The 26,801-nt window shown below is 41.1% G+C and overlaps 3 protein-coding genes across 7 annotated transcripts in view; all 3 read left to right on the plus strand.

The window, feature by feature from the left end:
* Nucleotides 1-371: 371 nt before the first annotated feature.
* On the plus strand, nt 372-4,515 carry il1b (interleukin 1, beta). Its single transcript, XM_061815921.1, has 4 exons — nt 372-453; nt 2,097-2,304; nt 2,851-3,012; nt 3,936-4,515. Exons 2-4 carry the CDS (start codon nt 2,097-2,099, stop codon nt 4,289-4,291), a joined length of 726 nt encoding a protein of 241 aa, XP_061671905.1. The 5' UTR covers nt 372-453; the 3' UTR covers nt 4,292-4,515.
* A 1,081-nt stretch (nt 4,516-5,596) lies between these two features.
* ckap2l (cytoskeleton associated protein 2-like) lies at nt 5,597-26,788 on the plus strand. Of its 3 annotated transcripts, none has more exons than XM_061815912.1 (10): nt 5,597-5,789; nt 9,334-9,391; nt 10,833-10,890; nt 14,555-15,486; nt 17,589-17,784; nt 18,599-18,757; nt 18,832-18,892; nt 19,870-20,035; nt 21,842-22,154; nt 23,396-26,788. In XM_061815912.1, exons 1-9 carry the CDS (start codon nt 5,750-5,752, stop codon nt 22,125-22,127), a joined length of 1,956 nt encoding a protein of 651 aa, XP_061671896.1. In that variant the 5' UTR covers nt 5,597-5,749; the 3' UTR covers nt 22,128-22,154; nt 23,396-26,788. The 3 variants fall into 3 exon arrangements, 2 of the variants coding, with proteins under 2 accessions (XP_061671896.1, XP_061671897.1); XM_061815913.1 differs by having other exon boundaries at nt 23,624-26,788; XR_009794454.1 differs by lacking the exons at nt 10,833-10,890; nt 14,555-15,486; nt 17,589-17,784; ... (3 more) ...; nt 21,842-22,154; nt 23,396-26,788 and adding an exon at nt 6,842-8,771 and having other exon boundaries at nt 9,334-9,384.
* The window catches only part of pdlim5a (PDZ and LIM domain 5a), a 69,185-nt gene continuing 65,920 nt past the window's right edge, over nt 23,537-26,801 (plus strand). For all 3 annotated transcript variants that reach the window (XM_061815918.1, XM_061815919.1, XM_061815920.1), the window contains exon 1: nt 23,537-23,665. The gene's annotated coding sequence lies outside the window, so the exon portion shown is untranslated. The remainder of the gene's footprint in view (nt 23,666-26,801) is intronic.

The following is a 26,801-nucleotide window of genomic DNA, read 5'->3' on the forward strand; positions in this document are numbered from 1 at the left end:
GAAGATATGTCAGGAAAAAAGTTCTGGTGAAACAGTGCATCGCAAACAAAGAAGATAGGTGGGACAGGTTCCAGCACTCCCGCAACCCTCGTGAGGATAAGCGGCTCAGAAAATGGATGGATGGATGTTTTAATGTATCCCCCTACAAGTATATTTGACTGTAATTTCATTTAATTGACTCCTATTTTTCCCACCCCCGGATTGAGATTAAAAATTGAACATTCCACACATCTACCTGACAGACATTACAGTATTGCTTCACCGTGGCGTGACGCCATCAACGTGCTCCCGCCCACTTCCTGTGTGTGTTGGGGAAAATTCCTCGGGTGGTTCCAAAATTGTATAAATGTACTCAGGTCCCAACACGCAAACACAACCACAACAACAATACAGCTGAGTGCTCCAACCAAAGAACTACGACTAATACTACAACTTCTACTCACCACGAATAAGGTACCTTTATTTCCATTATTTTTGTAGTCAACAGCATTTTCTTGAGCAAATAATATGGATGTATCCATCAATAAGATGTACATTGTAAGCATACTATACCATAATAATTGGATTACTGTATATTCTATATGCAGATATGAATATGAACAGCAGCATTGCAGGCAGCAATAAAGGTTTACATTAATCATATCAATAAATACAGTATTAACACAAGTATACTATGCATGATAGAATATCTAGATGGGAAATGTGAACAAAATAAGCAAGTATAGTCAACAGCATTTTACTGTTTCTACAGGTGAGACCAGATCCAGATATTTCCATATACTATATGAAATTTTAATATATATTTTTTTATTGTCTAACATGAAATCAGATTCAATTTTCTTGTTTTATAGGCAGGATTACTCAATTATTTCTTTTGGCTAAATTCTGGAATATTTCTGTTTTATTTCTGATATTCATTACTTTATTCAAAGTCAGAAGTTTAAATACAGTTAGATTACTATTACTTCAAGCAATTTGTGAAAAACTACAAGACGAGGTCTTTTCTTTGAAAGCTTCTGAGAGGTTTATTGTCAGTATTTGAGTTAATTAGAGACACACCTGTGGATGTATTTGAACTATGCACTCCTGAAATACATTTCTACTTTTTGTTTTTTGTAACATCAAGGGAAAGTCAAACGAAATTAGGCAATATATCAGCAAAAGAACCTGCATCCTTGGGTGCAACTTCCAAATTGCTGAAGGTGCCGCATTCATCTCTTCAAAATTTATATGAAAGTACAAACACCATGCAAATGTACAACCCTCAATTAACTTAATTGAAAGGCAATTGTACCAAAATACTAATAATTGTATGTCAACATCTAACTCAAAGAAAGTCATGAAAAATTATCTAAAAAGAATTCTCTCTTATTATTACGGCATGTGGTAATCCTATATGACCAAAACATGGCAGAACAGGTCATTTAGTCTAATTTCAAAAAAGAAAAAAAAAATCTTTTTATATAGTGCACGTGACTGTACGTAAACAGCGGCTTTTAACTACAGCAACAAAAATAACACAACATGTATCAAAAAATACTCCCTATATTAACAATATACTGCTACTGTATAAGAGATTTACTTTTCTGACAAAGATACATGAACACCAAGAATAGTAGCATTATATGTAGCAAAAAAAAACCAAAAAACATAGCGGATCAATAAATAGTCTAAAAGGCATATGTCAAAGATCCGGCCCGCCACACAAGTTTTTGTGGCCCGCTACAGGAAATCAAGTGAATCTAAAGCAGTACTTGCAAATTCGAACGCTTCTTTTCATGTTGTCAGGAAATCTGGACAAAAAAATCCTTATTTTCTTCACCTTTACAGAAAGAGGAATTTTCCATCTAAAACTCCTTCCGATATAAATTGAGCATACTTAAATATATTGTGGTTTTTGTGACTATTTTCTATCACTCTTGATTTCAAATGAAATTTGGTGTAAAAAGTATTCAGCGTATTATAATATATGCAATGGCAATGCTCTGTACGTTACGGTATAGTGAGGTGAATATACATTTGTAATTTTCACAATCGTGACTACAATGAGTTGAACATATAATATATAACAGTATACATTTGCCATCTCTGAAAAGATGGCCACAGAGACGCGATGCCCCCTGAGCCCCAAGATGCCCGCGGGACTAGACCTGGAGGTCTGCCAGAATCCCCTGACCTTGAAGACAGTGGTCAACCTGGTCGTCGCCATGGAGAGGTTCAAGGGCAGCCGTACCGAAAAGGCCCTGAGTAGAAAATTAAGTGGGGAAAGCTTCCTCAACATCATGATCGATGACATCATTGAAGGTAATTCCTACATGACATCCTATAGCCATTGATTATCTTCATTCCATATGAATAACCTACGAACAGCCGCGGGCTTAATGCTAGCACACAATGCAAAGTGTCAAAGACAGGCTAACAAAACTAGTATTGGTGGCGCACTACATATAAATCTTTAACCAATGGATGTTTGAACACAAACCGTGAGGTTGCATACAGACCATTTGACATTGCTCATATGCACAATATCCATGTGCATATATTATATGATTTATACTGTGTGAAAAACAAACGATTACTGATGCTCATTCTTTGCGTATCATCTGTATGTTGCATACTGACACTTGGTGGCTAAGGCACATCAGAAGGTAAAGCGCAACGTCAGTTGAATTAAAGCATGAAAAATGGGAACTGAAACTGTTTAATTACTTGCATTGTATTTGATTATGTGATGCGTGTATGTTTTTGTATGGGACAAATTCTATTCACAAGTATTTTTATTTTGAAAGGCAAAGGATTTGATGTTTCCCAGTTTTACAGTTTGTTTTGTTTTGTTTTGTTTTTTCTCAGTGATCCACATGCCCGAGAGGCGAGCTCCAGTGAATCAGTTCACCAGGACGGGCGAGTATCAGTGCACCGTCAGCGACAGCCAGAACAAAAGTCTGGTGCTGCTCAGAGACAGCATGGAGCTGCAAGCCGTCACGCTGCAGGGAGGAAGCAGCCACCGCAAAGGTCTGCGCAACGTAAACACACACACACACACACACACACACACACACACACACCACACACACACACACACACACACACACACACACACACAGGCTGTGTTTCTGCATTTTCAGTTTACGCAATAGCTCAATGTCCTCTGTCCTATTACAATGAATACCAACATCCAACATGGCGGCACGGTGGGGCAGCTGGGGACCATTGGCCACACAGTTCTGAGGACCCGGATTCAATCCCGGACCCACCTGTGTGGAGTTTACATGTTCTCCCCCGTCCCTGTGTGGGTTTTCTCCGGGCACTGGAGTGCATTAATTGGACACTGAATTGCCACAAGGTGTGATTGCGAGTGCAACTGTTGTCTGTCTCCCTGTGCCCTGCGATTGGCTGGCAACCAGTCCAGGGTGTACCATGCCTCGTGCCCGTTAACAGCTGGGATAAGCTCCAGCACTCCCTTGACCTTTGTGAGGATAAGCGGCTGTGAAGATGGATGGATGAATGATCGATAGAATTATTTTAAACAGCCAATATTTGAAGATAACCTGTGCAGCAATGCATGCAGATGGACATATTGCAACAATATTCACCAGCATAGATTCTTTATCCTCTGCAAAAACAAAACAAAACAGCAATGTTCCAGCAACTTTGTTACAACGGACTTCTGAAAGTTACACTATTATCCCTTCGTGTAATGTTTGTATAATATTGACTCCACCCCCCCCATGAGGTGAAAACAGCTTAACTCTTTACGTTTTTTTCAATTATATTATTCCTTTATATTTTTATAATGTCCAATACAGTATTTTTTTTAAACAACAATTTTGTTGTCAGATACATTGGAATACGAGTGTTTTGAGCGTGGTCACCGACCGAATGAAACCTGCAAGTCAAGGTACTAACATGCCATTTTGGCCCGTCGTGCTTTGCAGTGCAACTCAACATGTCCACCTACGTGCACCCGTCCCCAAGCATCGAGGCCCGACCGGTGGCCCTGGGCATCAAGGGCAGCAACCTGTACATGTCGTGCCACCAGGAGGGCGACAGGCCCACGCTGCACCTGGAGCCGGTTGAGGACAGGCAGAGTCTGATGGCGGTGGCCTCGGAGAGCGACATGCTGCGCTTCCTCTTCTACAAGCGCGACTCCGGGGTCAGCCTCAGCACCCTGACGTCGGCACGCTTCCCCAACTGGTACATCAGCACAGCGGAGGAGGAAAACATGCCCGTGGAGATGTGCCAGCGCACTGCCAAACGATACCTCACCTTCCATATTCAGAGGCACAGCTAAGAGATTAAGAAGAAGAAAAAAATATGCTCGAGAACAGCAAAAAACGAACAACAGCATCTTTTCACATGTTGTAGAATGACTCAAAGAGATGACATGCTTTCTTTCATACTCATCTATTTATGCAAGTATTTATGCCATTTATTTATTTATTTATTTATGTATTTAATGGGTATTTATGTTTTTGCAGTTGTGTTCATGGTGAAATCAAATGTGTCACGAATAAAACGTCTCAACCTTCCATCCATTCATACATTTCCTTAGCTGCTTATCCTCACAAGGGTCGCATGAGTGCTTGGAGCCTATCCCAGCTATCATCGGGCAGGAGATGGGGTACACCCTGAACTGGTTGCCAGCAGATCCCAGGGCACAAAGAGACAAATAACAGTTGCACTCAGACTCTCACCTAGGGGCAATTTAGAGTGTCCAATCAATGTTGCATGTTTTAGGGTTGTAGGAGGAAACCGCAGTGCCCAGAGAAAACCCATGCAGGGACGGGGAGAACACGCAAACTCCACACAGGGAGGGCCGGGATTGAACCCGGGGCATCAGAACTGTGAGGCCAATGCTTAACAGCTGCGCCACGTGGATTTATTGTTTGATAAATAAGGTTAACAATAGTTTTTCCGGAATAGATCAATTCAAGACCCTAAATATTTGAAGTCGTCCACCCTCGCTATCTCTTCTCCCTGTAGCCTCACTTTTCCCCCTCAGCCCCTCTCATTCACGCACATATATTCTGCTTTACTTCAGCTAATCTTCATTCCTCTCCATTCTAGTGCATGCTTCCAACTTTCTAATTGTTCCTCCGCCTGCTCCCTGCTTTCACTGCATATCACAATATCATCTGCGAACATCATGGTCCAAGGGGATTCTAGTCTAACCTCATCTGTCAGCCATCCATTACCGCAGCAAACATGTAGGGGCTCAGAGCTGATCCCTGACGTAGTCCCACCTCCACCTTAAATTCTTCTGTCACACCTCACCATTGTTCTGCTGCCACTATACATGTCCTGTACTATTCTAACACAATGGACATTAAATATACACACTGTTAAGACACTGTCAAGACATTTTGAAAAAAAAAATGTATGCACACTGCCAAAATATTTATTTGTACAGTTCAAATCAACTTTGAGTTATGTAACTTAGATTTCTTGTTTCACTGTGGATTTAGAGCATTCAGAAGCCAAATTCATATTTTTATTTAAATAACTTCTTTTTGGATTGTGCGGTTCCCCCCAACGCGTTCGAGTTTGGCGCATGCGCAGACGTTGGCAAATTCAAAACCGTCCAATGAGAGAAGAGCTGAGCGGTACTTTCAAAACTCTGTGCCGTTGCGTCGGACGTCTTATCAAGAAGTCAGTAGCTCCCCGTTAGCTTGTATGTATGCTATCTTGAAGCTGGGCGTTTTGGGCTGTGTTATCATCCTACTCCCAAAATAAAATTAATTCAAGAATAATGGACCAAGAACATCCCATCACCGTCAAGAGCAGAAAAGGTCTGAAAGCGTATTTATTTTACTAACGTTTTATTAATCGCTGTTGCTAATGCTAATTATGCTATCCCGGAAAACACGGAATATGTACGATACGTGCTAAAAGAAAGGTATAAATGCCATCGTCATTTTTATTCATTTCCATTATTAAACTGTGTGACTTCCTCGAATATGCAACCATTTTGACACAGCCGTGGCAAAAATATATGCGCAAAACGGAAACACTGATAGATGGGTATTGTATTCATCTAGTTCAGGCAATGACATTATCAACGCAGTAATTTTCATAAATATACACTCTTGTTAATGTAAAGTGAAAAACACTTTGAAGATAAGAGCAGTATTTTGGAGGAATTAAAGGAAATTAACGTCTCATCTCAGCAGGAACAAACATCGGTGTTGCTGTCGTTGTCTGGTAAATAAATATTGTCCAATTTTGCTCCAGCAATATTTGTACGATTAGTGCCAAAAATAAGTACATTGTTGAAAATGATTTAATATGGATCATCAACAGTATATGTTAAAATTAATAATGATTGTTCGGATGTACTATAACATGACCGACAAGCAAAGTAGATGGCACTTGCTACCAAGGACTCCTAAACATAGTAGAAAAAGTAAACGAATAAAATCCACTGGGTTTCATATATGTCACTCAGGAGAAACTACAAAGTTTCATACCACAAATTGGAATACACTGGTACCTCTACTTACGAACCTGCTTGTCACGAAAAATTCAGATGACGAAACGCCTCCTCGGAAAAATATTGTCTCTAGTTAAGAAGAAAATTCCGGATATGAAAGGCAAAAGTAGGTTCTGGATCCCCCCCGCCGCCTCCCCCCCCCCCAAAAAAAAAAAAAAATCCACTGAACGTAAACATACTATATCTTATTTTGAAAGTGACGTGATAGAGCTGCTCTCCCATTGGCTATCGCCAAACCATCCCATTGACTTTACCCATGTTTCTTTTCGTTTCCCTTCATCACCGAATCTATTGTCACACGCTAGCGCTCACCTAAAGTACTAAGTACAACTTCTTTGTGAATTTATTCAGCTTTTTTCACCATGGGGCCCAAGAAACTGATGGCCAGCGCCAGTGAGAAGAAGACGAGAGTTGTTTTGTCCATCAAAACAAAACAAGAGATCATCGAGAAATATGAAAAAGGCATGCGGTTGACTGACCTCGCCAAAGAATATGGTCGAAACCCTTCTACCATCTGCACAATATTGAAGCACAAGGAGGTCCTAAAAGCTGTGACTCCTTCCGAAGGGCTTTCTGTCATTTCGAGGAGGCGGTCATCACTGAATGATGAGATGGAGAGGCTGTTACTCATTTGGATTAAAGAAAAGGAGACAGCTGGAGACACAATGACAGGGGTCATGATTTGCAAAAAAGCAGCCGCCATATTTAATGACCTCCTAAAGAAGGATGAGGGCGAGGGAACTTCAGAACAGGATCCACACCCGGAGTTTAGGGCATCGCGTGGGTGGTTTGAAAAATTCAAGAGGAGGACTCAAATTCACTCTGTTGTTCGGCATGGCGAGGCATTGAGTGCAGAACAGAAGGCAGCAGAAGAATTTGTTCAGAAATTTGAACAAATGGCATTGGGAGAAGGCTATGTTGCACAGCAAGTTTTCAGTTGTGACGAGACTGGCCTATTTTGGAAAAAGATGCCTCGTGGTACATTCATAACAGCAGGGGAGACGAAACTGCCAGGCCAGAAGCCAATGAAGGACCGCCTTACGCTTGCCCTTTGTGCCAATGCCAGTGGGGATTGTAAAATTAAGCCGCTGCTGGTGTACCACTCCGAAAATCCCAAAGCATTCAAAGCTCACAAAATCCTTAAAGAGAAACTTCCGGTGATGTGGAGGGCCAATGCCAAGGCCTGGGTCACCCAACATTTTTTTTTTGAATGGATGAACTTGGTGTTTGGCCCTGCTGTGAAGAAGTTCCTAGAAGAGAACAATCTCCCCCTCAAGTGCCTCCTAATTCTCGACACTGCCCCTGCCCACCCACCCAGCCTCGAAGATGATATCCTGGAGGAGTTCTCCTTCATTAGGGTGCTGTACCTACCACCTATCACTGCACCTCTTCTCCAGCCCATGGACGAACAAGTTATTTCAAACTTTAAAAAACTGTATACGAAATGGCTGTTCAAGAGGTGTTTCGACATCACAGAGAATACACACCTTGCCCTTCGTGAGTTTTGGATGGAGCATTTTGACATTGTTGATTGCCTCAACTTAATTGACATGGCTTGGCGGGAGGTGACCAGGCAAACCCTTAATACGGCTTGGAGAAAGCTGTGGCCTCATGCTGTTGCTTCAAGTGATTTTGAGAGGATGGAAGTGGAGGCTGATCCTGAAGTTGAGGAAATTATTTCACTGGGAAAGGCCATGGGGTTTGAGGTCAATGAGGAGGACATTGAAGAGTTGGTTGAGGAGCACCACGAGGAGCTTTCGATGGAGGATCTGAAGGATTTGAAGGCGACGCAACATACGACAATGCAGGAGCAGTTCAGTGAAGATGACGTAAAGGAGGAGGCAGCTGCTATTCCGTCAGCCCAAATAAATGAAGTGTTGATGAAATTCCATGATATCTCGGAATTTATTGAAAAGAATCATCCGGAACATGCTTTAACTAGTCGGGCTATCGCTCAGTTCGACGACATTTGCCTTGTACATTTTCGTAACATTATTAAAAGCCGTCAAAGGCAAATATCTTTGGATCAATACTTCGCAAAACGTCCAGCTATAACTATTACTGGTAGTGAAACTGAACCCAAGCAGGCGATAAGAAGTGATGAAAGTTAAACGTTAAGTTATAAAAAGTTGTTAATGTTGTTTCTTTTGAATTCATAGCTTTAAGTGGGTTTAATTAATTTTAGTGGAATTAAGTTGTGTGCTTGCCTCCTCCTCCGTCCCCCATGAGGCATTTTGCTTGTCACTCATCCTTCTCTTTGCATCATTGCCCAACGCCAAAGGTAAACAAACATAATTTTTATTATTCTTTACATCATGTACTTTGAATGCTTTTTTTTTGGTGGTGGTGGTGGGGGATCTCGAGGTACTTAGAACGGATTAGGCTACATACTTTAAAAAGTGCTTCTACTTATGAAAAATTCACGTTACGAAATGACTTCCGGAACTGATTAATTTTGTAAGTAGAGGTACCACTGTATCAGTAATTTTGACAATACAAGTTTATTTTTTTTTTCGTCCTGGTGCCAAGTGCACATGGGGACATCCTTATGCCTGAACATGGTGTTCGTTATGGACACCAAAATGACCTCCAAATCTAAACAAATGAGAAAAATATACAGCAACGCCAATGGAAGTTAATTCAGGGCGATTTTTAATGTGCTTGCGATAAAATGAGAAAAAGTTATGAATCAAGATAATGAATATTTACACTGTCTTATTATAATGAACAGAGAACTCATAATATTCTAGTTTATTAGCATTTTTCATCTCACTGTTGAGATATACAGAGGAAAACCGTCTGGTAGTAGATAAGGATGTCAGTGACATTTGTTTATGTTACAGAACTGCGCAAGGAGAAGCTTGCGGTTTACTTGGCAAATAAAGGGAAGCGCAACTCCAAGTAAGATATGTTTTTAAGTTTGTGGTTGGAATATGTTTTTGTTGACAAGGAGCTGTTTTAATTTTGGGGGAATTGCACAATGCTGCCAGCCCTCCCCGTGTGGAGTTTGCATGTTCTCCCCGTGCCTGCGTAGGTTTTCTCCGGGCACTCCGGTTTCCTCCCCCATCCCCAAAACATGCAACATTAATTGGTCACTCTAAATTGCCCCTTGGTGTGATTGTGAGTGTGGCTGTTTGTCTCCATGTGCCCTGCGATTGGCTGGTATCCAGTTCAGGGTGTACCCCGACTCCTGCCCGTTGACAGCTGGGATAGGGTCCAGCACACTCACGACCGTTGTAAGGATAAGCGGCTAAGAAGATGGATGGATGGCATACTGCTGTATGCATAGTTTCAAATCAGTCTTCTTTCAGCGAATTTTGCCATTTTGAACTCAAAATGGACCATTCATGCAATTGGGGTTGATCTGGGGTTTCGCCATCACTCACATGGGCTGTTTCGTACTCCTTGAACCCTGGTAGCTGTTCCATTCCACGCGTTCACCATCAACACACAAATGGAATTGTGAATATTAGTCCATGGCAGCGCTCAAAGTCAGATGATTTGACGAGACCAGAAAAAAAATTCAGCCACTTCTGCTGTTAATAAGTCACAGTACTTTTACTCCTTGACAATGATCTAAACGTGACTTGCTACTATTATTTATCAATTATTGCTAAAGTATTTCATGCACAGATTTCGACTTTATTACAGTCACTCACATTTGATAAATGTACGGGTGTGGTCAGTCATGCTCGCATATAAAGTTGCGGGGGTGTGTGTGTGTGTGTGTGGGGGGGGGGGGTCACGCATCGGGGAACTGCCGTAAATAAGAGGCCAGCTTGCTATAATGTGCCTTTTGCATGCGCTCAACGTATTGGCCACATCTGAGCGATGAGGTGGATGATAGTCTAACGTCTTTTTTTGGGGGGGTGGGCACGCAGTTCTGAACATGCACTTTCGGCCTAACTTCTGTACATGCTCAGTACTGTTAACTTGCATTTCCTGTTTCCGGGTGAATACTGATTGTTTAGGAACAGGCTTGTTTAGTTCACGTTTATGAAAGAAACACGTAAATTAATGTCAAGACTACACAAATTATGCGATGTCTTTCAATATCTATTTTTTTTCTCCTTTCAACAAATTTTACGCGCGTGATTTTTCGTGCTCGAATATGCAGATTTGCGAGCACGAAGGCGCGCGAGCCCGGTCGCGCTCGTCATGTGACTATTATCATTTGAATAATCTTTTAACGTGTAAAAGAATTTACAAATATTTAAAGTATGTATACATTTTTTTGGGACACCCTGTGTATATATAGCCACCTTTTTCATGCCTTTGGTGTTTATTCTGTATAGCCTCTTTGGTCCAGCTTTTGTTGAAACAAATACTTTTTATTCCACAGGCCAAACATTGTTTGTCTGGGGAAACCGCCTGAAAGTACACAACCGTCTGCGTCACAGGTCTGTCTGTCATTAGAAAAATACCTTGTCTGCATAGGGTTGATTAAAATAGCCAAATTTGGAAGCAGTCTGACTCTTAGTTGAGGGTACTTGATACATACATTTTTCCAGCCCTTAAACCATGGAGTGTAAATGAAGCCAAATAGGCATTTAATCGAAAGCCGCAACAAATATATCAATTAATTGATGACTAACTGATCGCGGGCTTGAATACGAGCGGCTGGTGGCCCGGCCTGCACCCATGAAGCCTTGGCTGGGCACACCCCGAAAGGGTAACGTTGGGTCCCCTTTTGCATGGGCTCACCACCTGTGGGAGGGGGCCATAGGGCTTAGGTGCAGTCCGAGCTGGGCAGTGACCGAAGCTGGGACCTTGGTGATCGAATCGGCTAATACAGAAAATGGCTCTAGGGTAATGGAATGTCACCTCTCTGGCAGGGAAGGAACTCGAGTTAGTCAGGGATGAGAATTTTCCGCTGATCGGCGGATTTCCGACTTTTTCAGACCAAATTGACCATTCACGAGATAAGTGCAAATCTGTTGAGAAAATTTCGGGTTGGGAGGTGGGGAGGGTGTAGGTGTAGGGTATTGTGCGCCTGCCTCTCGGTGGTGGGCTCCGAGCTGCAAGTTCAGCTTAGTGCTAGCCCGAGCACGACTATCATATGCCATTCTAACTTGCTCGGTAGTGTAAATATTTGCATTTTGCGACATAAACATTAAAACTTGTTTGCGGCAGATTACTCGATTGGACAACAGAATTATACAGTATAACGATCCAATCGTGTTCGTGGTTAATCCAGTTTCACCATTGCCATGTACATGTGTTCTTGGTTCTCAGAAATCGCAGTGTAACTTGTTAGTTAGCCAAGTAATGGCGTGTGAGACTTAGAGCGAACTGTGTGTTCAAAGTTTTACGATGGCGAAAATGTTAGAAAAAAAGGATTAAGATCGAGCAAGGGCAATTGACAAGGATGCTGGAATCAAAAACTGTTTTATAGGGAAATATGGATAAAGCTGCCTCCAGCACATATGTGGTAAGGTAATTTTTATTCATATTGTTCTAAAAACTTGTGCTTCATCTCTACACTATACTAATTCTATGAATAACTGACTGCATATCAAAAAGAAAATATAATTGTGTATCCATAATAAACAGTGAAAGCGTTTGCCAAATGGTGAAACTCTTATATGTAATGTGCTTCAAATAAGTACAATAATTCAAGCATTGAAGAAATGAAACTATTTCAATTTTTGCTATACTGGTACAGCACCAAACAAGGGACATTTTTTCCACAAATACAAATTCAGTGTTCAAATTAATGGTTTTGGGACTAACAAATTGCGAAAATCACTTCGCTTCCAGGGGCTTCGACCCCTGCACCCCCAACGCTGCGCTGCCCCAGCACCCCGCTGAGGGCCTGCAGCCCCCAGACCCCCGGCTACTTTTCAGACTTTTTTCTCATTTGGGATTCTCATCCCTGGTTGGTGTGTAAGGTAGAGAACTTCCTACTGAATTAATTGGACTCACCTTCACACACTGCTTGGGATCTGGTACCTGTCCTCCTGAGAGGCATTGGACTCTTTTCCTCCCTTGATTTGCCCATGGTGAGAGGCGCAGAGCAGGTGTAGTTATATTTATTCCTGCTCCGCTAGGTGACTATACGTTGGGGTTCAACCCAGTAAACGAGAGCGTAGCCTTTCCCTGCCTTCAAGTGGAGGGATGTGTCCTGACTGTTGTTTGTTCCTATCCACCTAACAACACCCTTTTTGGAGTCCTTAGAGGGGGTGCTGGAGAGGGCTTCCACTGTGGAGTCCATCGGTCTACTGGGAGACTTCCATGCTCTTGTGGGCAATGACTGCGAGACCTGGAAGGGTGTGATTGGGAGGAACCCCCACCCCTGATGAAAACCCAGGCGGTGTCCATAATATTGTCCATAACAAACACCATGTTCAAGCATGAGGGTGTCCACACATGCACCTGGCACCAGAACACCCTACGTTGCAGTTAAATCAGTGTTTTTGTGGTTGTGTCATTGTGGTTGTGTCAGAACCGCATGTCATGGAGACTTAGGGGAAGAGAGGGAGAGAGTTATCAACTGATCAACTGGTGGTGAGCTGGCTCCAAAGGTGGGGGAAGAGGCTGGTTCAACGTGACATGCCCAGACGTATTGTAAGGGTCTTCTGGGAATGGCTGGCAGATTCCCCTGTCAGAAGGAGTTTCAACTACCACCTCCGACAGAACTTTACTCATGTTCTGGGGGAGGCCGGGGACATCGAGTTAGTGCCGATATTCGGTGCCTCCATCGTTGAGGCATCCGAGAGGAGCTGTGGCGTAAGGTGCTTGGTGCCTGTTGGTGGATGTGTCAAGCTGAAGAAAGAGTCCTATCTGGCCTTTTTGGCCTGTGGGAATTCTGAAGCAGCTGATGGGTACCGGCTGTCAAAGCAGAATGTAGTTTTGGTAGTCGCTGAGGCAAAAATTCAGGCTTGGGAGGAGTTTGGTAGTGGCATAGAGAGAGATTTCCGGACGGCTTGAGAAAATTCTTGTCCACCATTCACCATCTCAGGAGGGGGAAGCAGACATTAAGAGCAGCAATGTTCACAGTTGAGTATTTTGGACAATTTCATTAATTATATACATTTCTCATTAGTTTAGCAGACTAATCAGTTGTTTAATGTACACACGATTTTCATCATGGCCTGTGGAACAGTAGACCAGCTCGACACTCCTCGATTGTGCATGAAAATTTGTCCAACCAGTCTATATGTTTTGTTGACTTGGAGAAGGTGTTTGACTGTGTCCCTCAGGGACTCCTGTGGGGGATGGTTCAGGAGTATTGACTACCATATGCCCTTATAAAACCTGTTTGGGCCCTGTACGACCGGTGTCAGTTTGGTCCGCATTCCCAGCAGTAAGTCGAAATCTTTCCTGGTGAGAGTTGGGTTCCGCCAAGGCTGGCTCTTGTCACCTATTCCCGGTCCTCAGACAGAAAAGCGTGGCCTGCCTTCTCCAGGTTGGGGATGAAGTCCTATCCCAAGTACATGAGTTCAATTATCTTTGGGTTTGTTCACGAGTGAGGGAAGAATGAACAAGCAGATCAGTGCAGCGTTTTTGTATCGGTCCGTTGTGGTAAAGAGTGAGCGAAGTTCTCACTTTACCAGTTGATCTAGATTCCTGCCCTCACCTATGGGCACGAGCTGTAGGTTGTGACCAGACGAAAAAGAACCCAGATACAAGCAGGCGAAATGAGTTTCCTCCGCGATGTGTTGGGGCTCTCCCTTAGAGATAGGGTGAGAAGCTCGGTCATCCAGGAGGATCTCAGAGTAAAGTTGCTCCTCCTCCACATTCAGTGGAGCCAGATGAGGTGGTTGGGATACCTGATTCGGATGCCTCTTGGACAGCTCCCTGGAACTGGAAACCAAGCAAAAAAGATCATCTTGAATAGTTTCTAAATGACATTCTGGGCATTTTCAACCCTAATTATTTTGCATAACTGATAAAAGGACATTAAAGATTATTTTTAAAAACCGAGGTAAGGAGAGCTTGATACAAAATAATTTTTTATTCAGTTACCCAACGGCGAAATCGATAGAATAATCAATTCTGTGATCTGTTTGTGTCTGCCCTAATTTAATCAAGTTGCTTTTTTTTTTCTTATTTTTTTTGCAGCTCCGTAGGGGCAAAGAAAATAAAGCTCCAGTCACTACTTTTCGCTATGAACCCAAAAAAGTCCAACATTTGGCCTCTCTCAACAACCAAAAGCCAAGTAGAAAGACGTTTGTTATTGCAAACAATAAGCATGCACAGACTGAACAGCAGCCAGAACAGTCAACACTCTGCAAAAAGTCATTCACAGGAACGTACTCTGTTAACACTTTGAAGGCAACCACTCTTCCCAAAAAGCCTACAAATGTCAAGATACAGCTCACGGCAAAACCATCTTCGACCTTTTCAACGGCAAAGAATTCTCACGGCACTTTTAGGGCACCGTCAAATCCTGCCACTTCTCATCCGGGAAAGACTTATCCAGCCCGACTGAGTCTTGGGCTCATGGTCAAGACTAGGACGGGGCTCATCCCCGCTGTGATCCAACCTAGAGTCCCCAGGCCTCTCCCAGCTGTGGACGCCAGAATGGTTTCATCAAGATTAACCGTCGCGTCTTCCAAGGCTCTTGTGGAGAAAATTCCACTTCACCAGAGGCCCTCTCTCCCACGAGAGCTCAAATCCGTTCCCGGTAAACAGCTGTCTTCCAAAAGCGGACTCAAATCAACTGTGACCACCTCAACTTCTGCGAGGCTATCCAACAATGTAGCCAATCTACAGCCGAAGCCCACCTCTAAACCTAAAGGCCAGCCGATTATACAAAACTCTGCAATAGGTGGACACACGTCTAAAAATGCGGGAATTCTGAGCAGAAAACCCGTAGCGGCCAAACCTAAGATGACCAACGCTACTCAGATGAGAACGAGTGCACCTGTGGCGACGCAGAGGGCACCCCGGACCTGTCCGGTTACTGTCGTCAGCCAACCCAGGTTACTGACCAAAGCGACAAAGCCTCAAACAGGGCAGAAGAGGATGGCTGCTGAACAAGAGGAGAGAATGTAAGCTTTGAACACATTTCAACTTACGGCAACTCAGATTTTAAACAAAAAAATTCCTAGTATAGAATGTAATAGTGTATATGATAGAAGAAATGATAGATAGAAATGTATAGAAGAAACTAATGTGTTCCGTCAATTTATAAATTATGTTGTAAAAAAACCTCTAGATAACCGTAGAGTCTAAGGCAGTATTTTTCAAACTTACGAAATACTTTTCTCCTAGTACCATGACCAAGGTTAAAATGCAATACTATAGTAGGCCAAGTCTTAAAAAATGAGGCAGAGGTTTCATTCCTGAAACAACATTTACAGTATTATTGCATACGAGTATTCCCAGAAATCCCAGATTGCAATTTAACTGTTCTGGATTGTTACGCTTGTCTTGGAAGACATTTTGCCTCTCATCAGAGGAGGCTCCATCTATTCGTTTATCAAGGCTTAGTTATTGTAAGCCACTCTAGTAGCATTATTAAAAGTTTTAACATCAACATTAAATTAATTAAATTATAGGAATGTTTACAAAAAAAACTTAATCATTGCACAAGTGAGAAAAGAACCCAAATGTTTTTAAAGTGAATGTAATACAACAGAACTTTATTTGGCAGTTGTATTTTACTGGATTAAAAAAGATACTGTAAGATTATGCACATTTTAAACAAGTTATTATTGTCATACGATGAGAAGGAGCTATACGCAGGGATGAGAATTTTCCGTGGATTCGTGGAATTCTGAGTTTTTTCATCTGAAAATGTTATTATTGTGAAACGTGTAGATGGAGTGAGAACATTTGGGGTGAGGGGGGTACGGGTTGACGCTGGGCGAGGCTGTGCTCAAGACCGGCTGGTATTTGTATTTTCACTATGATGTCATCATTTCTTAGAGAAGTGTTCTGTTTACTACGGTATAGATATAACTTATAGACATACGTACGCATATGTTATCGAGGGGTCTGACCGTTTTCCAGTACGGCAAAAGTCTTGGAGCGAAAAGATGAAGATCGTGCCAGGGAAATTGATAAAAAACACGGGCTAACAAAGTGTTTCAGATGGGCATGGCTTGTAAAAAGTAACCATGCAGATAGGAACGAAAACAGTATCAACATGTCTAACCGAACACATACAAAAAGTGGACGTTCCCGGCAAAGTGCTGTGCACTCTGTTCCGATAGGAGCAAAAAATATCCAGGATCCATCAATTGTTATGGATGCGGTTCCTTGAAAGAAAATTTTTGGACACTCCATGTCTGAGGTAGGGAGTTCCTTAACCAGTTTTTATGGAGGTTTCTCGACACCGATAGTCTACCTTTCTTAATACGTCGACTGCGCAACGCCGTCCTTTCTGAAGCATATCCAATGTATGAAGTGTTCTATCCGAGAATGTGTGCTGTCTGAGAATCTTACCAGCTGATCAGAGCCCAAGAGAATGAAAATCTCGCCATACTACTAAAGTCTTATCTTAATATATGTTAGATATTATTATTTTACATCCCTTTGCATTTTAATCAGTATTAATGTATGTCTCTGCCTTTCTTTTAATCCCTGTTAAAAAAAAAAAACATCTCTTTTGGGTTCGTTTACTGTACTTCAGATTGCCTGCTCGGTGCACAAAAAAAAACCTACACCAAAGAGCTGGTACTCCCTGCGCACTGCCAATGAGAGCGCCACTGCTAACTACTGTAGTGGATGTGCAGTTACACTTAAGTCTAGCCTGGCAATCCACCCACCTTTGTTTAGGTCCCCCCAGTGGTCAGGGATGATCTGTAACCACGCGCAACTACTGTCAAAATAAATGGAGCCAGTGAGACTTTAATGACTTCCAGGCCTCCATTTTAATGGGTCTCATAATTCAACAGAAGTCATTGGCAGAAAATGAATGAATGAATGAATGAATGAATTAGTTATTCCAGGGAATGTATGAGTTTATCCATGAAGATAAGTGGTACAAAAAGTTACTGGATGGATAATATAGGTGGGATATCCAATTACATACTTACTAATTGATGAACTGAAGGAATTGGCAGTGGTGTTTTCTGCAGAAATCAAGATATTTACGCTTAATGCTTGGAAACAATTTATTGGCAACTTACATGTGATGTGTCTTTAGGAAAAAACTGCAGGAATGGCGGGAAGCCAAGGGGATTTCTTACAAGCGTCCTCCCATGCAGATGAAACCTCTGGTGAGACGCACCGCCAATGCGCCCTTACCCATCTGGACAAACCTGAAGGTGGAGGATGACGCTCGTGCGTTCATTCGTGACACAGAGAGGTCATTGGATGGCTGTATAAAGCTGCTCTCTGAGGTACATGTGGTGATTAGATGTTTTGTCCTTTGTTAGCACCTCTTGTTCGTGTTTCTTCATTGGCCGACTTGATCTGTATCATGAGGAGACACACAAAACAGTGTAAAAAAAAAAAAAAACAATGCCTTAAAAGACACAAAGTTGGCCATTTTGGGTCCTTCATTGTTGTAAACTACTCTTGTGGCAATAGTTTGACAATTCTGCCCTCAAAGACAGTTTCAGTTTACAAGATAAAAATTGGTAGGCATGTCTATCATGTCTAGACCCAGAAAAGGTCTCAAGAAGCTATGTCTGAAAAGATGGGAAGTCAGCCGTTGTCGTTCTAAGTGGAAATTTTAGATGGTTTAAAGATTAAGTATTCCTACCGAAATAGAAAATTCATCCCACAGAGAGTTCCACTTAGCAACATAAAATTTGGTAGGCTTGTCTGTTGCCGTTCTACTCTAGTGATAAAAATACGTTCCTAAATGTTGCTTGTTGCTCAGGCAAGGATTAAGAAGTGCAGGAGTGCGAACTGTTTTTATTTTTTTTTTCTTCTCCTCCAAAACGTCTGTGCAAAATAATGGCACCGCTTGTGTGCTCTGTGACCAGCATGTGAGCCATTTTTATACTAAGACAGATGACATGATCAATAAGCTTTATTGCAATTGGTCGGTTAAGTCCAAATCCGTACCATGGTCCAAATGTATGCCTTTTCACCGATTATACTGCGCACCCATATTTGGTAGGTATACTATCATGAGTAGACCAAGAAATCATGCATGAACACTGACCTTCATGAAATGTCAATGCTATGCGTCTCATGTCTCAACAGGGTTGTCCAGCAGCGCAGGTGAGAGGCGTCCTCTCACGGCTGCCGCCAGTTTCCCAGAAGTTTGCTAAATTCTGGATCTGTAAGGCCCGCCTAATGGAGCAAGCGGGTGACTTAGACATCCTGCCTATGTTTGAGGAGGCTGTGCGTGTTGTGCTGGAGGTGAGAGCTACTCCTCAGCCCCTTAGTGCGTGCATTTGTGTGTGCTGTGCTGAAAGTCTCTTTACTCACTTCAGCCCGTGGAAGAACTGCGCACGGTGGTTTTTGACATCTTAAAGAAGAAAGAGGAGAATGAAGGTAGCTGAAATGTTTAACTGTATGATCATGGGGTCTTTTATTTACTCAACTATGAATATGGTACTGTAAGTATCTACTTATACAAATATGTTTTGGGAATTCAGTTATTGAAAAGCAGTTTTTGAAAATTATTAGTATTTTTTTTTAATCCGGAATGGCTCTTTCTGCTTTTAGTTTTAAGGAAAATGACAAAGTTCTCTCTATCAGAGCAGACCAAAGGCCCAGTACAAAGTTTAGATAGTCATAGCAATATTTTTGGTTATTTTATTTTTTTTTAAAAGAAATGTTAGCTGAAAAAATATACACTTCAACAGGATGAAGTATAAAGAGTCAATCAAAAGTACTGAATGATGGATAGTTAGGACAGAAGGCTAGAGACAGACAGAAGGGTCAGGAGCCTCAACAGTTTTGCATTGCACAACACGTTTAACCTAGCTGATGTCGTTAACTAGAAAAAAATGTTTTACACAAATGAAGTTCAAGCTTTTTTTTCCATGCTTAAAAACCATTATAAAAACACCTGATGTAGCATGTCATTATTCATGTATGAAAGTGATTGATGATGATGGCTCACTGACTGTCAGGTAAAAGTGGCATTTCAACAAACTAAAAGGGACCGTAACGGTAAACTGACTAAATAAACGGGGACACAACATTGTGCAGTGATCACGTCTGCTTATGGTTATCTTTAGTACTGCTCACAGAACTAAATCATAACGTGATAAGATGACCAGAGTTGGTGCTGCTTGGTTTTGGTTTGGTTGGTGACCAAAAACCATAGAGTGCTTCACCGCTGACAAACATTAAAACGCATATGCGACATAAAATGACAATGGCATCGACGTTAGCTTTCCATGTTGTTGTGCCGTAGAGATGTAGTACTGTGCTTGACAGCCTCCACTTGGCGGCATTTTGCCACCATTCTTTTCCACTAAAAGTAAAGGGATGTCTATATTGTTTTTGTTTTTTGTTGGCAGCCCGTGAGGGAGGCGAGACTGAAGCGGACTGCACTCTAAGCAAAGATGAAGAACCAGAGAATTGCAAGGTCAAGGACGCACTAGTGACTCCGCCAGTCCGTGCCATCATCTCTGGGGAGACGGGACCCTCATCCAATGTCAAGTACAAGATCACAGCCACCCCCGGGTGGGTACAGCAACTGTATCTCATTTGTGTAGCCGGATCAATCGATAAAGTATTAATAGACTGATGGATAGGTACATGCATTGATACTTTACATGGCTGGGCGAAGGAAAGACTGGATAGATGGATAAATCCAAGTTTAATGATTTCCGTGACCACGTTCATAACTCAAAGCACTAATTTCTCAAATCATGTTACTCTTTTGAAATGAATAGAAATGCCTTTTATCTATTTCACCTTCTTCCCCCCAAAAATAAAAAAAATTGCAATGTATGTACAGTAAGAAAAATTGTAAAAAAGTAGTGACATAACTAAACATAATTTAAAGAATCAATGTTTTTGTTTTTACCACATTTTTACCTTGAATTTAATGATAACCTAAAATTTCAAATCACAGTATATATAAAATTATAAAATATAAAATTTCATATCACGGTATTGAATACTTTCATGATGACTGTATGGCTTGTAAAGTAACCCTCACCTCCTCAAAAAAGCATTTTTTTCAATGCATTTTAAGAAAAATAGTGCTCCATACAGTGGTGACATAATTAAACGCAATTTAAAGAATTAATGTTTTTGCCACATTTTATGGACATTGTGCTGCAATTTTTGCTGTGTGTGTGCCTTGTCGGGCTGAGCGATATGACCTAAAATTTCATATCACAGTATAAATTGAGCAGTATCTGTACATCTCGCGAAATAAGCCTCACTCCTCACCCAAAGATTCTTTGCAATGCGTTTACAGTAAGAAAACTAGCACTCCTTTGAGTAGTGACATAACCAAAGAGAGAATGTTTGTGCAATATTTTAAGCACCAATTTAATGGACATTGTGTTACCTTGTTGGGCTAAGCGATATTATGTATTATTTCATATCACGATATGAATTGGATTTTCACATGTAAACAGTACATCTCGCAAAATAAAGCTCAGTGTAAAACAAGTAAAAGAAGCATTTATGAACAGATTTTTGTTTTTGTAAAGCTAATCGATTGTAGTGGGTTTTTTTGTGTTATCAGCTGTACAAACATATTTAAGATGGATCCACAGAGCTTATACCGCATACTGAAGAAACCTGAACCTCATCGAAAGCGTTGAATCACAGCAATTAAGCTTGACATTTGAAATCTACTGATGACCATGTATACATTTGACACTTGACATATCGTAAAAGAAATATTTTTTAAATATGTTATGGTAGTAGATATCACTATAGACAGTGTTGACGGTGCACTGCTTCCCCCTCCTAAAACGCTATTTACATGGAAAATGTGCTTCTACTTATGAGAAATTCAGGTTATGAAACGACTTCCAGAACGGATTAATTTCATAAGTAGAGGTACTGCAGTATCAGTAATTTTACCAATACAAGATACTTTTTTTTGCGTCCTGGTGCCAAGTAAACATGGGGGACACCCTTATGCCTGAACATGGTGTTCGTTATAGACAATCCGTGATGAGTAAAGAAATCCAGTAACAGAAATCCAGTTGGGTTTGGTTGGGGTGTGCATTCTTCCCAATCACACCTTTCCAGGTCGCACTGGCATTGCCCATGTGAGCATTTAAGTCCCCCAGCAGAATGATGGAGACTCCAGAGGGAATGCTCTCCAGCACTTACTCTAAGGACTCCAGAAAGTTGTGAATCCCCTGACTATTTACCTCCTAGCATCATTGGGACAAACAAACGCCTCCACCACGATAAGGTGACAGCTCAAGGAGGGGTGCTTTTGATCCCTGAGCTAAAATTAGCACAACAGTCCTTGGAAACTTCCTGTGCCATAATTGGTCCTTGCCTCCCCTCTTGCAGAGCCCCGTCAAGCCGGCAACAGAAGCCGATATGTGTGGATGGACATGAGCTGCGTTTCTTCACGCCCGTGCGACGCTCGGTTCGCATTGAGAGTGCGTCGCGACGCTATCCTTCCTCTTTGCGGGAGCACGACCAATGTGTGGCATCCTTCGCTGAGTTGCTAGACACTGAGGAGGAAGAGGAGGCAAAGGCCAGAGGTGACACCATGTACGTCTACAGAGAGAACGAGGCACTCAAAGACAGAGTGGTTGTCCAGCTGGTGAGAGAGCAGGGCACACAGTCCTGATTGGGTGTAGATGAGCCACTGCATTAGGTACGCTTGCCCCCTGCTTTTAATTGCTATTCTTTTCACAAGGTGCAATTCCTTGCTTTGCATCCGTCTGTCTGTTGTATCTTCAAACTTAAAACTACTCACAGAATTCAAGATTGTGTGGCTAATGGTTTTCACAGTTGAAAAATGCTCAGTTCTCCACACAAGACCCCAATCAAGGAAGGCGTTATAAAAATTAATTTTCACATTCTAACTTTGCACTATTTATGTAAGACCATTCAGTACAATTTCCAACACTATTTTCCACATAATCAAAATTCCTGGGTTTTTCATTGATTACACATTTTCCATGACATTTTGAAATTTCTGCAGAGGTTTGACCTGCTCAGTCTAATTTTCTAACGCAATTCAGACCTTTCAAACCTATAGCATTTCATCAAACTGCTCAGCGCATTCTGGACATCTGGGGAATTATTTGCACCATTTCTTAGATTCTCACAATTTTCATTTTTATAACATAGACCTCCTTCCATGTCTTGGCCCATTCAAACCAATGAAACGTCACACAGTTTGACACATTCAGGACATAAAACTATTGCTCTCATTCCCAAATGTAACATTTTTTGAAGAATCCCCAATCAAGAGATGTTTTATATCCAGTATTTACCTCCTTCCACGTTTCTTGACTCATTCAAATCATTCCAAGTTCATGCTTTCAGCTCATTCAGGACATCCTGTATGCAAAACTATTCATCGCATTGCTCAAGTCACACCCTTTATTTTTTGGTTTTGCTTCAGATACAACGTTTTTTGTCACCCCACCAGTTCGCGATTGGATTAAGGTCCGAGGATTGGGCTGGCCACTCCATGACATTTAACTTTGTTGGTTTGGAATCAAGACTTTTTAACACACCCCTTTGAACAAGTTGACCAATTGCACAGCCTTAAGAGTGTATATTTTTTTAATGCTGGGTCTTGTTGGTTTTCTGAACATCTACTGCACCTACTGGTAACGTTGACATGTAGCGATTTATTTAAAAAAAAAAAAAAAAAAAAAAAAAAAAAAAATATATATATATATATATATATATATATATACTGAGAATATGGATTAATCTGCTTAGTCACATTGGACTGCTATTATTTTGAGCACGTCTGTAATTCCCCAGTATTTCAGTCTACCATCTGTTTATTTCTAAAGAAATTCCACTTTGCAATATTTCTATTCATGCAATTGAGCTGCTGTTTGTAATGTTTTGACTGTCTTCGTGCCACTCATTCAGATCTTGTGATGCCACCATTGGAGGATATCAGCCAAGGGAATGAGGAAACATGATAAACATAGCACAGAAATTGAACTTCCTTTCATGTAGATAAAAGCCCCGACTGCTCTGTATCAATATAAACAGTACGCTGTTAGGTGGGGGGGGAGTAAGCCAGGCGCGTGCTATATAATGAGCAAGACAACAAACGACCCAAGAAGTTTACTGACAAGTGTTACTTCATTTCAGCCATTCTGCGAAACATCTGAGTTCCTTCCTGTTCTTCCTGATGTGAGTAGTTTTACTCCACCCCCCCACCGCCCATTAGTTTTCTGATTTAAATTTTGTTTTCCAGAAATGTGTTTGTTGTATGTTGCATTGTACTGTTTTTAAATTTATTATGGTGACAGAGTCTGCAAGATATTTCTGTTTGTTATTGCAGTTCACACTGTTTTCAGTCATTTTTTTCTCCAAAGTTGAATGTTATGAGACATTGTCTACAGTGTTCCCTTGTTTAACGTAGGGTGTTACGTTCTCAAAAAAATCCGTTTTAAGTGAAATCAGTGTACATTTTTTTTCATTTTGTTTCTTCATTCACTCTATTTTTTCATTCAGTTTTTTTTTTTTCATTTTACAGGATATTTTTTCATTTGTGTTAAGGCTGTCAAACCCCTAACAACACATTTGATAAACTTTTCTCTGACTGGCATAAACATTTTGTCACATCTCATTTATTCCCACTCAGATCTCAAAACTTAGATGTTAAAAAAGTTCACTATTCTAGAATGAAACCAAAGATCAAAACCTGTTTCAGATAAAAACATTTATTTGAAAAATATATAAATATCATCCATTTCATTCTGCCTTATCCAGGGCCGGGTATAAATGTTTTCTGAAAAAATGAAAATTATAATAGCTTGTATAACAATAACAAATTTAAGTTTAATGAGCAGTCTATGAGGTTTGACCTATAAGAAATCATTATTATAATAGCGACTCGCGTATTTTATAGTTTCTCTGGCCGTGCCTCCTTGTCCCAGCATGGCTCTGCTGTAGTTTTTTTTTTTCCCAATGCAGCCCTTGGTGCAGGTGTCTTTTTGCAAATTAAGATGTTGTTGGCGCTCCCCTCCCCTCTCCTGGACGTGAATATTCTTATAAACAGACGTGCCACCTATGATTATATTTGAGCACTATAATGAATGAATCCAATGGTTAACATCTTCCTTTGCCTTTTATTTGCAACTGCAGGCCCCTTTGTCGGTGCAGGGCGTTTCGTTGACATTTATAGATATTCAAGGATTAAACTTGTAAACATACAGCACTGAGGAGCCACACTGTTAGCATTGAACAATTACGTAAATTCTGCATTCTGTACTGTACAGTACAGTCCAGGGCACTTGGCATGGAGGACCTTGATGGACAATAGTCTCCAGTCCCTTAGCTTATCGGGTTGCAGACCAAAATGTGAGTTTTCCCTAAGCGAATCAAGATGCCGGACACAATGCGTGTTCATATGCTGTTTAAAAAAAAAAAAAAGAAAAAAAGTTCACACACAAAAATCTGCTAGCCATGTAAAGTGAACTGCATTGTAAGTAGTGGACATAATTTTTTTTAATATGAAAAACGTATGATATGTTGTGATGATTTTAAAAATAAAAATAAACCATTTAAATACATTTTGAATTATACAATAAAAAGTGTTCAAGCTGTTTAATTCTGCTCTCAGTTGAAGTTTATCTCGAGCCACCCATAAAAGAGAATTACATGATTACTTAAAACAAACAAACCTTAAAGCTCCACTGACATCCCTATATACATTCTAAAATAGATATTGTCATGAAAAATATATATAACATTATTCACTTCAATGTCTATACGAAAAAATAAATACTGTCTGAGTGGAGAGCGTGTCATCCACGCAAGTTGCGGAAGTCTCATTCGACATCCAAGTGGTAGCCATATTGCCTACATCTTCTGTTCATTCCGTCACACCACAACATTCGCCATTGAAAACACGTTGTGGCACCTGCTATTGGACACGGAAGGTCTTTTTGAAGAAGAGAACAGAACAGAAAATGAATCAACTGGGCCCCTTGTAATCTTGCAGGATATCTTTATTAGAATTGCACGTTCCCCAAGCGCATCTGAGGACCATTTTCTTCATAACATTAACTTTTCCAAGCGCATGCTACTGACAACCAGTATTGCTTGTGGGACAACATGGCGGCAGGGGCGTGTCAAGCCAGGGGTTAAGACTATGCGGCTATCTGATTGGCTGTTATTGTACGAGTGATTGACAGGTCGGAAAGGTCCATTGAAGCAAAAAGTGTAATAAACTAATTCTTTGCTTTCTATTTATCTGTTGTTACTGTACATTTGTATAAGATACAATATTATTGACTGCTCTTCCTTTAAAATAAAACATTTGAATGTGAACAGATGATTTGAGGTCAAAGCATTTTGAGGTAGCAATCATGTAATGTAATCCAGCCCTCATAAATGGGAATCAAATGCATGTCAGTAGTAAAATAAATACATAAACAAACAATAGTGGCGCCACCCCCATCTGCAATTGAGTACATAATCGTCCCCAGTAGGGATCGCAACCGGTTACAAATAACCGGTTATAACCGGGTTTCATTTTTTAAAAACCGAAACCGTAATCGGACTTTCAAAATCGGTTAAAGTTTCCAATCATTTCTTGCGGTTCCGGTACTCCACATTGCGCTATTTTTTCAACATCATTTCCACTTTTTTCAAGTTTCGCTGTTAGAGTAAAGTTGGACTCAAAAGAACATTCAGTTAAATCAAAGAAACATCAAACATGGCATCGAGGAAACGCTCGGTATACTTTCATGCCCTTTCTGAAAGTCCGAAAGAAGAATGTTAACATTAAAACATTTTTACCAAAAAAATAACAAAAATTTAACTTACACGAGTGTGTTGTTGAAAGCCACATTAAACAAGCTTGTCTGTCAATATTGTATACAAAACTACCCCATTACCGGGGAGTAAATTAACGATCGATGGTGTAGCGCCGGAGAAAAGGAGTCGGAGGCGGAGTGTCGGACACAGGAACAAAACCTTGTTTTATTGGCAGACATCAAAACACTACTCGCATAATGGGGGGTAGTCTGTGAACTCGTCACTCCGAAAGAGCAACAACAAAAACAGTCCGTGCGGAAGCCCGCACCCCAACTCGAGGTCCCGCTGGTGAATTATGTAAAAGCCACAATGGTACCGGTTTTAAAACCGGTTAATCGTTTTTTTTTGCTGCAGCTGTTCGGTTAAAACCGGTTATGAAAGTAAGCGTTTTTTTGCGATCCCTAGTCCCCAGGCACTGTTTGTGTATACCTGGAAACTGCATAACTATTATTATTATTTTTTTGTTCTACACACTAGTTTTGTTCATTTGGATGTTTTCCCC

This window comes from Syngnathoides biaculeatus, chromosome 4 (genome assembly GCF_019802595.1).
Source record: "Syngnathoides biaculeatus isolate LvHL_M chromosome 4, ASM1980259v1, whole genome shotgun sequence".
Classification (NCBI taxonomy): Eukaryota; Metazoa; Chordata; class Actinopteri; order Syngnathiformes; family Syngnathidae; genus Syngnathoides; species Syngnathoides biaculeatus.